We start from the raw sequence: 16,279 nt of genomic DNA, 5'->3' as shown, positions 1-16,279 counted from the left end.
AAATGCACATTTTAGGATAAAATACTTTTAGAATTGTGTGCACTGAGAAAAAAATGTATGTATTTTCATTCATTTTTTAAAGGAAACTCACAAATTAATGCAGAAAGAGGGCAGAGCTGATTTAGGAATGAGCATATACAGAATTGGCCAGGGCTGGTAATAGACTCATCCATCTATCCATAGCACTGAGTTATTGTGATTACACCCTTCTGTTGCAAAGCACCTTGCAAATCTGAAGTGCCGCGTAAACTGGCAGGTAATATTTATTAAACACAAGTATGTATTAATTATAGTTCTGTAATTAAGCCTGTCAGCCTCACATTCTGGAGAATGAACCTGGATGTTGACAGCTGACAGAAGCAGCTACACAAGTGCCTTCGCCTCCTCTTCTCTCCCCCATAACATCTAGCAATTTGAAATGTGGCATCACCACACCCTCATTTATCCCACAAGGAGCAGCCAATCTCGCTTGGGACTTAATTGGTGTGCTTGTGTGCTCGTGTGTGTGTGTGTGTGTGTGTGTGTGTGTGTGTGAGAGAGAGAGAGAGAGAGAGAGAGAGAGAGAGAGAGGATATTGAAGCAGTGATACCCCTTCCTAGTGAAGTCCCTTTTCATTTCTGTTCAGTGGCTTCCCCATACCCTTCCATATCCTGCAATGATTCCCATGTCTTTTCCTTTAAAGCTTTCCATAGCTTTTCCTCAGCTCTCTTAAACGGCTACTCCCATCCCTCCTTGCTGATGCCCCCTTATATGAAAGATTCTTACATTATGGAAGTTTGTTTCCTTCTTTTGAATCTCTCCTCAAAAACCATTGTTTCTGCCTGTACTGCGGCTTATCCTCATGTGAGGAAGAAGCTGCTGGACCAGCCATTTGCTCACAAGTAGCTTAGCCAGTGATTTTCCCAGAGGGGCTGTGGGTGGGTAAGGGGCAGCAGAGAACTAGCAGCAACCTTCCAAACTCTTCCTCATGACTTACCAGCCTCAGAGGGAATCAGGGGAGGGAAGCAATACCACATTTAAAGCGATACCACTTCAAACAGCCATGGCTCCCCCTAATGAATTCTGGGAACAGTGGTTTGTTAAGAGTGCTGAGAGTTGTTAGGAGACCCCTATTCCTCCCCACAAACTACAGTTCTCAAAGGTTGCCTGTGAACAGGGATTGATGGTTAAACTACTCCAGGAACTGTCCTTCTTTGAGGGGAATAGGGGTCTTCTAACAACTTTCGGAACCCTTAACAAGCTACATTTCCCACAGTTCTTTGGGGTGAAGCCATGACAGTCTAAAGTGGTTCCATGGTGCTCCTTTGGAGGCAGTGACCTACCTGTTTAGCTTGTAAGGGACTGATGTATGCTGATGGCAGAGTATGAATAGTAAGTAATAATGGTTTATGCCTGCCCCATGCTTCTCTGATGGAAAGCTAGCCACTGCTCGACACAGCCTCTCTTTTCATCCTGCTGACAGTAACACACAGTCCTCCTTCACTGGCGCTTAAGTGCAACCATCTGCTTGTGAATTAGTCTAAGCACACAGTAATTGCTGTCAAGAGTCCCCCCCCCTCGTTTCTTTTTCCTCCCCTAATTCAGCAAGCATCAAGTTGCCATAGCTCCGGTGCTGTCTCCTACTTGGCAGAGTTTTAATTATGAAGGAGGCTGTTTTTAGGATTGATTTGCCAGGAGTGTTAATTAAGCATCATTAGATATATAGCCCACAACGATCTTGTTTACAGAGCATTGTGAGCATCATCCAGCTCGGAGCTTTATGGCCCCATGAAGGGCCAGCAGCGCCGTTTTCCAAAGTTGCTGGTAGCGCCGTCTGAAAGTACTTCACTGGCGGATGTGCGGTTGCCTGGCAACTTGGAATTAAGCTGTGGTTGCCGGCTCTGATCTGTTACCTTTTCAACTCAAGCAACTAAGTTATGTGGGCAAAATAAACATAGCTTCATGCTACTATGTCGGTTTCCTTGCAGCTGGAAGATTGGTGCAGCCAGCTGGGAAGCAAGTACCTTGGCCAGAATGTCAGCAGACGTAAATCAGGGATTCAGCACCAGGAGTTTAGCAAGCAGCAGTCAGTGTTTTAGGAAGCGGATTTGCCGTTGAAGGGTAGATTGTGAAACCTGGCCATAGTTCGGTCCTGTATTGGGCAGGGACATGGGAATAGGTCATGGAAGAGCACACAGAGGCTTCAAGTACCATTTAGGTTGCATGATTCGGAACAGGAGTTCCCCTAGAGCAGAGGTAGCTAAAGCAGTACCCTCCATGTGTGCTGGACTACTGCCCACGCCATCCCTTATGATTGGGACTGATGGGGATTGTAGTCCAGCAGCATCTGAAGGGCATCACACTAGCCCTGTGCTAGAGATGTCAGGCATTTGAGGCACAAACCAAGGAAACTGGCAGCAGGGGCCCGGCATTTTAGCTTATGGATATTTGCTGTGTTGCAGCACCACCCAGATAATGGCTGGAAATTGCTATTGCAGCTCAGGCAGGCAATATGATACTGGAAAGCTAAAAGGTTACCTTGCTGGCCATATATAACTGTTGATTCTTGGTTTCTTCCCCAAACAAAGTCACTTCTCTAGAGACTCTGCCCCCTCTAACTAACTGCTTCCAGGCCTCCACGGGGCCCAGACAGAAACTGGAGTTGAGAAAGGATGCGGTTCATGTTCCTACCACCTTGCCAAACTCGAAACTTCATTGGGATGACTTTTTGAGACATGTCAGTACAGTTGATGATACTCAGGAGCTTAAGCAGGGTAGCTATCTCCACCCTTTTCGTTTCTGTCTGACATCTAGAAACAGAGGCGGGGGCTTCTCACCTCTATTCCTAGGTGTGTGTTTTCTGGCACCTAATCTCCTCCTCCTCTTGCATCTGGGGCTGGCAAATTTCTATGATTGATTTATTATTATTATTTTTTTTAAATTTATAAACTGCCCTTAAGTTTAGGCTCACAGGGTGGTTTCAGTATAAAAAACACAGAAATACCTAACAGCAAACAAAACAGTACTGCCCCAACAATTTACAAGGCCATAGATTGTTTAATTAGCCAAGGGACTGAGAGAAGAGGAATGTTTTTGCCTGGTGCTTAAAGGTATGCAATGAAGGCTCCAGGCAAGCCTCCCTGGAGAGAGCTTTCCACTGCAGTGGGTAGCCACTGCAGAAAAAGCCTGTTCTCATGCTCCCATCCTCCAGACCTCTTGTGGATGGAGCACATGAAAGGAGAGCCTCAGAGGATGATCACAGAGTCTGGGTCAGGTCATATAGGGAGAGGCAGTCCTTGAGGTATTGCAGTCCTGAGCCATTTAAGGCTTTATAGGTCAATTTTGGGCTTGGAAATGAATTGGCAGCCAGTGCTCTTGGGCCAAAGTTGGTGCTATTTAAATGGCATTTCCGTGTGCTCTAGCTTCTGTGGGCAAACGCCAGCTCCCTTGGCCTGAAGAGAGATGAGCGCCACACCCCATAGTTGCCCTTGACTGGACTTAACCATCCAGTCAGTCCAGAGGTCCTTTACCTGGTGCTATATGCTCAAAACCATCTTGCCCCTGTGAACAACCTGGCTGGTGAATTCAGCACCAATTGAAGTGTCTGAACTGTCTGCAGAGGCAGCCCCATGTGCAACACCTTGCGGTAAACTAACCTAGAGGTTAGGTTATGATGTGTGAAGAAGTAATGCCCTTTGGCTGTCCTAAATTTCTGGCTAGTTGGTTTCATTAGATTCTCATATTATGGGAAAGAGTGAGAAAAAAATATACCTGCTTTCTCAGGACCATGCACAATTTTATGTATCTCAGTCATGACCCCCTTAGACATTTCCCCCCTCTGCCCACACAAAAAATGGTCTCAACGCTGTGCAAGGTGCTCCAATATCCACTTTCTGACATGATCTCTCCCTCAAAGATTGTGACATGAGACAGAACACAATGTTCACATTCCAAACACAAATCCATATTTCTGCTGCAAAGGCCAGCTTAACACTGGCATCTGTTTTCAAAGGAGAGGGACAAGCTTTAAATTAAATTGTAGTGCTTACATATTAAGCAAGGCTTCTAGACCGTTGTTTTCTACTAGTGTAGCTAAGTCTAATTAGGAAATGCATGTGCTGGCCATGGTGACAGTCAGCTTTTTAGAAAAGGCATAATGTGGAGACATGGTAGGCCACAAAGTTGTTCTACAATATATAACATCAAAGACGTTTGCAAAAATTGTTGTGGGGGTCTCAGAAATGGAACCACATGGGAGGGAGCCATAATTAAGGTAAAGCAAACTTCTACATGCAAATTTATTGGTCTGGACAAAAACTCTTTTCTTGTGTGCCCAGCACAGACGGTGGAAATTAAGTGTAACTTGAAAGGCTCATTCTTTTGGGGAATGCAAACTGAGCTGTGTCTAAATCAGAGTTCACGAGCGGTTGATATTCTGGAATGGTGATAATGGTTATAAACCTTTAAGCTTACTTGCAGTGAAGCAATAAAGAGAAATCATTGCAATAGAGCTCTCTGGTCGTTTGCCAGGTGTGCTGTAGTTGGCCTCAGAAAAGAAGAGAATCATGCTATTTGGCAGAACTATTTTTTAAAAAAAGAAAAGAAAAGAAACTGAGAGAGAGGCTGCAAAAAAAGAAAAGTGCAGATTGTTGGAAGGTGAAGGTTATCCCCTAAGGTTAATTTTAAAATACTTGCCACTATAGCGGGTTTTCTGCTGCCAGCTCTGCAGGAGATCAAAGAATATTCATCTGAGATGAAACAAAGTACGACTAATCATCGCAGTGTGTGCATATTAATGTGTGTAAGATTGAATAGGAATATTGGGATGCTCAATTTCTAGTGCTGCGCTGAATGTTTAATGTGTCATTGAAGCCTTTCTTATTAAAATGTGTGCAGGCTCTCCCTCTTCATTAAAACGCAGCATTGCTGATAAGCAGTGCTGCACACTCCTTGCTTTCTAGCTGCAGTGCTTGGTGCTGCTATCTCTGCCTGCTGTGGCTCACTGCTGTGCTGCCATTCCTACGTGTTGGGCAAGGGCCACAGCTCAGAAGCAGAGCACACACTTTGCTTACAGAAGAGTCCCATCGTCCATTCCTAATAGCCTGATTTAACTTGGGCTGCGGGATTTCTCAGCTTGATATCCTGGGAAAAGACTGGGAAGGGGCATAGCTCAGAGGTAGAGCATCTGCTTTTCATGCTGAAGGTCCCAGGTTCAATCCCTGGCATCTTCAGGTAGGGCTGGGAGAGTCACCAGGCTGAAACCCTGGAGAGCCACTGCCTGCCTACGTAGGCAATACAGAAGTAAGATGGCCCAAGTGTCTGATTTGGCACAAAGAAGCTTCCTATTCAGGGTACACAGTACTGGGCAACATAGGCACCAACTCTATGGGACCCTGGTCCCTCCCCCCATAAAATATTTAAACCCCCCCCCTTGGGCAGCAACCTTTCCCCCCAAAGCTGGGTGCTATACTCTTTTCCCAACTTGGCTCTCAGCTTTCAGCATCATTTCCGAGCGTGTCTGAGCCCAGGGTAGCTGGGCAGAGGCAAGTGGGTCAGCAGGCTGGTAGGAGAAGCAAACAGGTGTGGGGCAGGTGAGTAGGCAGAAACTTCTTGTGGGAGACTGGGGGGAGGGGAGATTTGTGCCTAGTTGCATGTGGAGGAGGAAAGTGCACTCCAGAAAAGCGTTGGGAGAAGGGAGGGTGGGCAGGTGCCTCCCATATTTTGTTCAAGTTGGCACCTGTGCTGAGCTTTATGGAGTGGTGGTTGAAATGCAATTTATGGCATCTTCCGTATGATTAAATAGTCCTTCAGCTGCAGGATTTGGGCTAGGTACTTGGGCTAGGACAGCATGTTATGTGGGGAAGGTTTAAAACATGGTTGTTAGTTGGTGTTTTTTTTTTTAAAAAAACCCTCTCAGTATGGTCCTGGTGAAAATGGCCTTATGCTGTTCTTATTAGGAAGGAGTTTTCATTGGGATCAATGGATATTTCTCTCCCAGAAAAAATAGCAGCTGGGTGATGAGGGCTTTTCGTGGGGACTGCAGCAGGAAGGGAGGTTTTTGTTTTTGTTTTTGTTTTTTTTAAAAAATCCCACTTTTCCTGCACACCACAGTCACAATACTATTCCCCGGGCAGCTTTTCAAAGAGGAAAAATGCTAGGCGTATTAGCTGCAATGATACAATTAACACCAACTCTTATTGGGCCTAAAGGGAAGTGGGAAAAGCACAACAGAGTTTCTAGACAACCCTAAAATGTAATCTCCAGCCCCCCTACTGCAAGTAGAGAAGGAAATTGTCTTTCATCTCCCTGAGTCCTGGCTGCCGTTGCCTGTCAGCAGCAAAAGGCTGCTTCTTACCAAGTGATCTAACGCAAACGGTCTCGTTTTAACCGTGATGAAATTCAAAACACAGTGGGCACTGCTGAAACAAAATGAATTCATTAAATGCATTTCACTCATTTGCCCAGACTTGGAGTTGAGTAACATTGTGTCACAGGCATTCCTCCCTGAAGTGTTGAAAATTTCAAATGTAAACACTTCTTATGTTGGGAAGAATGGTGAACAAGGAAATGCTGACCATTTCTATTGCTTATTTTAAAGATTATTTTAGCTAGGAGTAACCTACACTGAACACAGCAAATCTTACTTCTGAGTAAACATGCATAGGATTGCACAGCACAGGAACTTTTTCTAGACTGCAGATTTGGAGTGCTCATAAAAATAGGAGAAACATTAGCTTAAGCCCAAATGTTGGGACCTAGATTTACACATACAATTTTCATACATTTTCTTTGCTCCAATATATAAAGTCCTTCTGCACACCATTGAGGTACTTAACATCTCTGAAGCTATAATAGCTTTTACTTAAGGAAGAGCTACTGCAATGTAATGCCTCTTAAACATTATTATAAGCATCGGTGCAAGGACACCAGCTTTCTGTATGTCTTCAGTTGCACAGCAAATTAGTGAACTTTTTAAAATTTGGCTCAGGTTTTCTGCCATCTGCGCTCTTCTTATCTATTCATCCTTGTCATTGGTGTTTTGGTAGACCAATGAGCCAATTGCCCCTGAAGCTGGGTTGGAAGACATTAGGATGATTCTCATGGGTAACCACAGTCACCTCTCTATCCCACATTTTGACCAAAGTGAAGTAGTGACTATGATGATGGTGATGATTTCCTGGCAACTACTCATAAAGCATTCTGGGTGCTGAGCAACTCCAGATCATCTTGATGTCCCCTCTCCTGAAATCTGTGCTAGTGACTAGTAGATTGGGAAATCCACACATTGGGATAAAGCTAGGTATGAAGATCTTCTTCACAGTAATCTGTGAAGGAGCAGAAATTGCTGAAATTCATTGGAGGTCAGGAACAGAAATCGACTTTATAGTTCCCAAATGTAATGTAAACAAGGGCATTATTTTCTGCATTGTTTTTAATGTTTCCCTTCCATTGAAAATGATTATGTAATAAATTATATTAGTTTTGGTCATAGTGATGTGAACAATGTTGGTTTTAGCAGAAGCCAGTCTGTAGCAGAATAGAAACAGTGCTGTTGTGATGAACACAGGATGGGACAGAAATGTATACACAGAGCTCAGCATTGTCCCATTCTCTTTTGACGTGAGAGACAGAGATGGCACACACATTTTTTTCCAATGCTGAAAATGAGGAAATGTTCACTTGTAGTTTAGGAGTTCCATGAAGCTTTCAATGAGATTCTAGCCTTAGACAGGATTACTTTTTTCCATCTTAATCTTCAAAGTACTACAGCAGTGTAGGGATACTTCTGAAATAGCCAATTTATCATTTGATTTTGGAATTCCAAATCACCCAAAAAGGGCCGATGCTCATTGGCAGAGTATGCAGAAGATCCAAAGTTGAAGACCTGGCATCCCTGATAGGACTTGGATATCTCCCTCTGAAACACTGGAGAGATGCTCTTAAGTCAGTGTAGAAACAATTACTCAGCTAGATGGACCAGATGAATCAACTGCCTGATTTAGTATAAAGCAGCTTCCAGTGTCTCTGAAGTGGAATTTGTGCATCAGAAATCTCCCATTTCTAAGGTTTGGTTTAGTTTCTGAATTTTGTACAGACTGCTATGTATATGTGGGTGTGTCACTGGTAAAAAGCATTCCTAATGTGATCATACACATGATTGCATTAAGATTCTTATGTGGGTGTTTCACTGATATATAGCACAAAAAGAAAAGAGGGAACCTTGATATAATTCTGCATAGGTTGTGTCTGGATTCTTTCTATGTGCTTATTTACCAATGCACAGGGACAGTTCAGTAAAACATGGCACAAAAGGAATATTGGTGCAATCACACGTAAAATCAAACCAAGGCCAAACTCCAGTAAATGATTCCAAAAGACTAATCCAGGTCCCATAATAGTACTTGATGCGCTAGGAACAAGGGTAGCTATGGCTCTCATAAATGAAGCAGCCGAGAACATTTTGAGTTCTTGTAAAAAAAAAAAAGGGAACAACAAAAACAGAAGTTGACTAAAGGTGTTGGCACTTTAATTCTTTGCAGAAATAAATCCCAGATGGTATCCAAGGTCACCTGCAGCCCTTTGCTGAAAAGCGTTCAGAGTGTAAAGGCAGAGAGAGATTTAATGAAGTTTAAATGAACCCAGACACGCTGGTTTCAAATATAAATTTTAAAAATCTCATGGAGAAGCTTTGAAGGAAACTGGATCCTCTGCTGTTTTTGTGTGGGTGTTATTTTAAAGAACGGGAAGGTGTAGCCTGGTGTTAAGGTATTATATTTAGTAATCCTATGGCTCAGCTCACCACTTTCCTCTCCCTCCCATATTACATGGCTGCTTTCTCTCCTACCTCATCATACCTACCATGGGATGTCAATTTAGAAACTGCTGTAAAGTTGGGAGGGGCTGTGAAGGCTGTGGATATGGTTCAGATTACCTGAATATGGGGGCAAAACAGAGGGCCATTAAAAAAAGGCTAGGGACTCTGTTCATCATCAATGCCAGAGGAGAAGAGGCTGCTGGAATTCTGTCTCATTGCAAAGGCATCCACAGCAGACTGGGGCCCGTTATTCATGAATGTATATTGTGCTGGGGAATCAAGGCAGGCTGGACATTATAGTGCTGCCTAAGAGAACCCCAAGGGACGCGGGTGGCGCTGTGGCCACAGAGCCTAGGCCACAGAGCCTAGGGCTTGCCGATCAGAAGGTTGGCGGTTTGAATCCCCGCGACGGGGTGAGCTCCCGTTGTTCGGTCCCTGCTCCTGCCCACCTAGCAGTTCGAAAGGACATCAAAAGTGTGCAAGTATATAAATAGGTACCGCTCCGGTGGGAAGGTAAACGGCATTTCTCTGGTTTGCCAGAAGCGGCTTAGACCCGGAAGCTGTACGCCAACTCCCTCGGCCAATAAAGTGAGATGAGTGCCACAACCCCAGAGTCGGTTACGACTGGACCTAATGGTCAGGGGTCCCTTTACCTTTACTTTAAGAGAACCCCAACTGAGCTGACGGAGATAGTTGCGTACTGCATTTGGTGTTGAAAACCCCCAACTCGATTGTACAGGGAGGAATCAACCACTCCACCCTTTGAAGAGTCCTTGATTGACACAACTCAGGATGCCAAGACAAGGGTGCGGTAGTCACGCAGTATTTCAGGTCTTACATAACCAGGACGACACAGTGGATATGTTGTTGTGCTCCTTGTAATGTTATAAAGAGAGATCTTTGTGATGTTCTGTCCTTTCCCTATGGGTGAAAGGAGGCAGTGATTTAAACACCTACACGAGTTTAGGGAGCTGTTAAATAAAAGGGCTGAGTCATTCACACTTGGGGATGGCCCCAGTGCAATCACTTCAGGTTTGCAGAGGCTTAATGCCACACTTATAACTGGGCTGGACTCACATGGGGAAACACACATACAAACACCCACCCACCCCATGCACAGGTTCATACAAACCGGCCTTGACATGGTCCAGTATAAGTAAACTACTTTTTCCATGGAAGCCCTACCCAGTTCTTTTCCTGATTAGCTTTTAAACAGACTCCCCCCACCCCCCAGTCCAAACACCTGCCTAGCTTTTAACATAAAGAGTGCTTTCAGATGGGTGTTCATTGTGGGATGGATGTTCCTCATCTTGCAGCATTCATCCAACATTGTTGGCATAAAAATGGCCGCTTGTGTCTCCCTCTGTTTAATCCATAATACTCCTCTCTGGGGGAAATCCGATGTTTTAAAAAAATCTTCATTTGCAATATCTGAACAAGCTGTTTACAATATCAAACCCCTGTCTGGAAGCATCCGAAAGTGAAGGAATGGGTTTGTTATTCTTGCGCTTGCTTGCTTTCTTCCTTGTTGGTTTTCTTTTCTAAAAAGTGCTAGTATGAAAACAGGTTTGCAATAGTCCTCTTGAGAAATCCGGCATGCTACTGCTACATTTCTAAATCCCTGTCATTACACAAAAAGGATGGGGGAGGGGTTTGGGACGGAGTAAAGAAGGCTACCATATTCCCTTTTCATGCTTGCCCTCGTGAGTAACCAGGCCACTGGATGCTGCACCAGCTGAAGTTTCCAAACCATCTTCAGAGGCAGCTCCACGTATAACATGTTGCAGTAATCTAACCTAGAGGTTACCAGAGCATAGACGGCAGCAGTTAGGTTATCCCTGTCCACATAGGGGAGCAGCTGGGTCACCCAAGCTTATGGAAAGCACTTTGTGCCACCGAGGCCACCTTAGCCTCAAGTGACAGCAATGGATTTAGAAGTATCACCAAGCTGCATATCTGCTTCTTCAGAGGAAGTGTAACCCCATCAAGAGCAGGCAGTCTCCCATCCATCCAAACTAGGGAACCACCCATTAACAGTGCCTCAATCCTTATCCAGTCCATTAGTGAGGCAGGACACTGGTCCAGCACTTCTGCTGCCTCACCAGCAGATGTAAAGGAGAAGTAGAGCTGTGTGTCATCAGCATATTGCTGACAACGTACTCCAAAGCCCCAGGTGACCCCACTAAATAGCCCTTGGGAATCCCTTCCATTCTTACAGTTCTGTTATTCTTATTCTTCTTGCCTAACATTGCAATACCAGTTAACTGTTCCGCTCCACTGTATGCTTATCTGTGTTCCTGCCCTTTTCTGCAGACCAGCTCTGGATATTGCCCATTGCCTGAGTTCCAGCCTAAACTACTTGTTCACCATTGAAAACTGACAACCTCATAAGCATTCGTTTTTAACATTAGCCTGGCTTTTGACCTAAATTCAGAGCTCCTTTAAACTTTGGCCAGTTCCACAGCCCGTTCTCACTGCAGAGCTTCCTAAGCGGCTTCCTGACACAAACGAAAGATGAATTAATACAGTATATTTGCTTGATTGTAGATGGTATCCATGGCAACAAGTTCCTCCTTTCTCCCTTCCACCCTGGTTGAGTTTGGCATTGCCTTGCCACCACCAGTTTAACTGAGATGTCAAACAGCAATGGAGAAAAAACTTTTAAGTGTCTCAGATAGAAGAACATTTAATAGTTCTCTAAAAATTTAAAATCCATTTCTGCTTGACATCTTTTTTGTGTTGAAGCTACAATTCGCCATTCTTTGGCAGCCAAAGATACTTCTTTTCTCTAGCAACAATGGTGTGGGGAGGACTGCGACAATAATTGATACTGGAAGTTTTGTGCAGTGTATGTGGTACTTCTAATAGTTCAAGGCCAGGCTGCCTAAATTTATTCTGACAATTGCAGTGGCACCATTGAAGGAGTCTTCTGAATAATTCATTCTGCCCCCCCCCCATCCTGCTTTTCTTGTGTACAGAAATCAAAGCTGAACCTGATTTAAAGTATTACTTCCATTTCTTTTTCCAGTGGCATAATGAATTGCACTGTTTTGAGCCTTTTGCTATAATTGTGAAGGAGATGGAAGTTCTTAACGCAAATGCCTAGGATTTCAGAAAGATGGGGAAATTGATTGGGTTTTTTAAAAAATAAAACAAAAATAAAACAAAAAACTGGATGCCCCAGTGAGAGTGTTAATGAAATTCAGCTTTCTTTCATAAATAATGCAGCACTTGGCACTTGATTAGGTGAAGCGAAGAGGAGTTTGTGCCTAATGAGATACATAGCAAGAGAGATATTGCTTGCAGATGGTTGCCATTACCGGTGACATATATACCGTTGTGCATGTGCCTGCGCATGTGTGTTTTCAGAAAGACTCCAAATGGGAAAGCTGTATTTCGTAATAAAGCCGACAGGATTAACTGTAAACAGGCTGTTTCTCCTTTCAGGCACCGGAGCTGTAGATTAGAATGAAGGCTGTATCCTGTCCCATAATCGGGATGCAAGATCACGTCAGGCAGATTCTCCCCTTAAAAAAAAGGCAGAGTAGGAATGGAGCCCCAGTAATCCCCTGGCAAACTCCTTTGAAATGTGATGTTTTGGGAAGCTTCCCCCAACCTTGTGCCTTCCAGATGTATTGGACTGCCACCTCCAATCAGCATGCCCAGTGGTCAAGGACCTAACCCTGCACCAAAATGGGAGAAGCTTAGGTTTGGCTTGCCATCATTGCTGCCAACCCTGGAGCTGCCTGGCCTTGCTGTGCCTTCTCTTCCTGTTGTCTTGCTCTTGCGAAATTCCAGTTGCTAGCCCATCCTCTCTGAGCATGTGAACATGGAGGAGAGTGACAGGATGGAACAGTGTCCTCTCTGGGTGGCTGCCTAGATCAAGCACAGAGGGAGAGGGCATACTGAGGGCCTCACCAACAGGCAACGGTGGCAGAGGAGGAGCAGACATTCTGATGTCATAAGAACTTAAAAAGAGCCCTCTTGCATCTGGACAAAGGCCAACCTTGTCTTGCATCCTGCTTTGCACAGTAGCCAGTGACCATCGAGATATCCATGAGAAGCCCACGAGCAGGACATGGCCGGCAATAGCAGTCTTCTGTTGCATCCAAGCAACTAGTGTTATTCACTTTCATATACTTGCATATAAGGGCTGATGTCCTATGCTCAGTTACCTGGGACTAAGCCTCATTGAACACATTTACTTCTAAGTAACAATGTATGGGATTGCACACTGAAGCAGGGAAGTAACTGGGCTGGAACAGCTTTAGGGTTTGCAAGAGTGGAGGCTTGTGTTGAAATGGGTTTGATGGCCTCCTTTGTTTACAAAGACTCTCCTCCCTGGAAGAGAGGGGAGTGGTTGTGGGCGGGAGCCTGAGCTCCGCCCCTAGCAGGGGGCGGTAGCCCCCTGCCTCCCCCACTCACCTGGCTGGCACCCATGCCCATCGGCAGGCACCCAACCAGGTGCCTCCGAGGGGGCGTGTTCAGCAGCCTATGTGCTGTGGCGCCAGCCCCTCCTCGGCCTCATTCTCCTCTCCATCGTCTCGTCGTGAGTCACCCAGCCTCCACTCCCTTCAAGCTCAGGGCCTTAGTTCCTTGTGTTCTGGTCCTCCTTCCTGAAGAGAATTGTTTGGCGCGGTGCGCAGGACTGTATGGCCATCGAAAAAACCAGGAAACTCGTAAATCGGGCAGTGGCCCGTTGGGTGCGCTTTATGAATGGCCGAGTCATATATCATGACCGTATCCGGATTGGCGACCAGGCCTTATACCGGAATGATGGGGTGCATCTCTCAGACACGGGGAACGACATTTGGCTAGATAGCGTCATCAGCAGTATTTGGGATTGGTTGCAGCTGTGATGGTATTGGCGGCGAGCCTTTTTTGGCTTGGGTGGCGTTTAGGCATTGGAATAATGTGTTGTGGTGTGTCGAAGAGCTAGGTGTGGCCATCGCCTATGCCTTCAATTTTTGGGTATTCCGTTAAAGAAATCTGGTGGTCGTGTACTCTGTCCGATGCCTGCTTGGCGCGAGGCCATGGCACGACCCTCGGTGACATCAGGGGAGAGCCTATAGTTGGATTAGCATCAACAGGCTCCACCTACTGGTGAATAAACCCACTTGTTTTAGACATCCAATGCCTAAGCCAATACCTTATCACTGCTGTAATCAATAAAGTTGTGGCCTTTTCTTGCCCATTAACCTTATATCACGTGTCCTTGTGTATTCATTCCACATTGCGGGGGTCGGGTCCTCGAACCACAACAAGACAATCAACTTCCTTCTTGTACCCTCAGGTTGTACCCACGTCATGCAAGTGCCCTGAACAACCTTGGGACATTGACCAAAGACTTGGCAGAGGCAAAGGAATACTACAGCAGAGCCCTCCAGCTGAATCCACAGCACAACCGGGCCCTCTTCAATCTTGGAAATCTGCTCAAGTAGGTTATGGTCTCATTCAGTCCCCTGTAGGTTTAAAATTAGAAAATGGTTCTTGAAAATCAAAGCCAGGTCTGACTGGCTTGGGAGGATGTTTGAGTCCTCAGAAGCTTCTTCAGCCCCAGGTAAGTCTTAATTATTCAAATGCATATTGTTACAACTTCTAGTCAACCACTTCTTTGCTAAGTACACTGCTGGGCAACCTCTGAGCCCTCCAGATATTGCTGGACTCCAGTTCCCATCAGACCCAGATAGCATTGGGATGATGGGAGTTGGTGTCCAGAAACATCTGGAGCTCTGCAGGTTCCATGTTGCATCTGAGAGCATGCCCAAACTGTTTCACAAATATATCACTGGAGCTTAGATGACTTGGAATTTCAGAACTGAGGGAGTTGTGTTTATGATTAACTTTTGGATACTTGGCTCCCATGTGCATTCTGATAACCATCAGTCGTAATGATCTATGTTTCCAGAGAGAGTTACCCTGTAATCAGTACATTTGTTTCAGATAAAATATTTCTGGCTAGCTGCATTTTCCCTTTTGCAGTGAAAACAAAACCACTTCCAGTTTTCTAGTTTTGCCTTAGGGCCCATCTCTGGACTAGATACTGCATTTAGATCGGAAGTGTGTTACGAATCCTTGGCTTTGTTTCCAGCTATCTTCTTGTTTTTTTTTTTTTTATAATAATTTTTATTAAGTTTTCACAACATAAACATAACAACATAAACATAACAAGAAAAAATAACAATACAACATAGAAAAAGAAAAAACACAGATCATACAAACTTGAAGACTTCCCCATACCTCTCCTGTTCTGCACCCTTATTTCACAATTCTCTCTAGCAACCCTTCAGTCAATTTTTACATATCACCTCCTTAAAACTTCTTCCCTATGGTTTATAGTTTACAGCTGTAAATCTTTATTTCTTACCCCTCGACATCTTTTCAGTCCTTAATTTGACAACAATTCTCAAGATACACTTTAAATTTCTTCCAGTCCTCCTCCACCGCCTCCTTCCTCTGGTTCCAGCTATCTTCTTAAGAAAACTTGTGATGTCATTTTCTTTTCCTCCCTATGTGATAAAGAGTGAAGAGGAAGAGAATCAGTGCAGAAGGTCATCCTGGTGTAAAATAAAAAAAGTGCTCTCTGTTCTGTTGTATTTTGAGATAGGATGCCCTGGAGGAGGGGGCACCTAATGTATGAATATTCAGCAAAGTTTGAGCAGCTTTGAAAGAGTAAAGGAAAACTAGTTGTCATTCTTTCTCCTTACCTTTGGCCAGAGCAGTTCATTAAGCAGAATGTGATAGAATTGACTATATCACATGAGAGTCCAGGTAGGGGGATACTAGTTTTGAGGGTTGCATAGTCTCCCCCCCAAATGATAACTTCATAAGAAGAAAACTGAGACATAATGAAGGGAAAGAGGTTGTAGACTAGGCATCCCCAACCTTTGGCCCTCCAGATGTTTTGGACTACAATTCCCACCATCCCTGACCACTGGTCCTGTTAGCTAGGGATCATGGGAGTTGTAGGCCAAAACATCTGGAGGGCCACAGGTTGGGGATGCCTGTTGTAGATTAGCATTCTCCTAACTGTGCTAGTTTTCTACTTGCAAGAAACTTTTCATAGTTGAACATCTTTTTAAAAAAATAAAAATCCTCCACCTGCAACCTGAAGTGCTACAGTTAATTCTGCCATCTTATTCCACATCACTTAGTTTTAGTAGCTTAGTCCTAGCAATCACAGCTTCCTATTCTCCCCAGCAAGGCTATTAATTTCCTGCTTTCTCAGAGTCCCCTTTCATGCCTTCCTTTCTTTTCTCTGATTAAAATGCTGCTTCTGTTTCCTCTGCCTTCTCCAATTTCAGCATCTCTTACTGGAGCTCCCAGACAGCTCCAGTCTGCATGGGAGGTGGGCAGGTGTCTGTAGTGCACACTAGGAGCTCCTTGTTATGACTGCAGTGTCAGTAGCAGAATGGAGAGGAAGTGAGAGAGATACCTCCCTCTTTCTGTCTCCCCACAGCTGGAGAGCTACTGCCCAAACTGGGC

General features: G+C 44.7%; 1 protein-coding gene across 1 annotated transcript in view; it reads left to right on the top strand.

Annotated features, from left to right (window-relative positions):
• Window positions 1-16,279, top strand: part of TMTC1 (transmembrane O-mannosyltransferase targeting cadherins 1) — a gene marked incomplete at its 5' end in the record, with an annotated part of 145,358 nt that overhangs the window by 101,883 nt on the left and 27,196 nt on the right. The window contains one exon of the mRNA XM_081878877.1: window positions 14,088-14,231. Coding sequence (XP_081735003.1) covers window positions 14,088-14,231 — 144 coding nt within the window. The remainder of the gene's footprint in view (window positions 1-14,087; window positions 14,232-16,279) is intronic.

Source organism: Podarcis erhardii (genome assembly GCF_964252035.2).
Source record: "Podarcis erhardii genome assembly, chromosome: 10".
Lineage (NCBI taxonomy): Eukaryota > Metazoa > Chordata > Lepidosauria > Squamata > Lacertidae > Podarcis > Podarcis erhardii.
The sequence above is the reverse complement of the archived record's forward strand: the minus strand, read 5'-3'. Positions and strand labels throughout refer to the sequence as shown.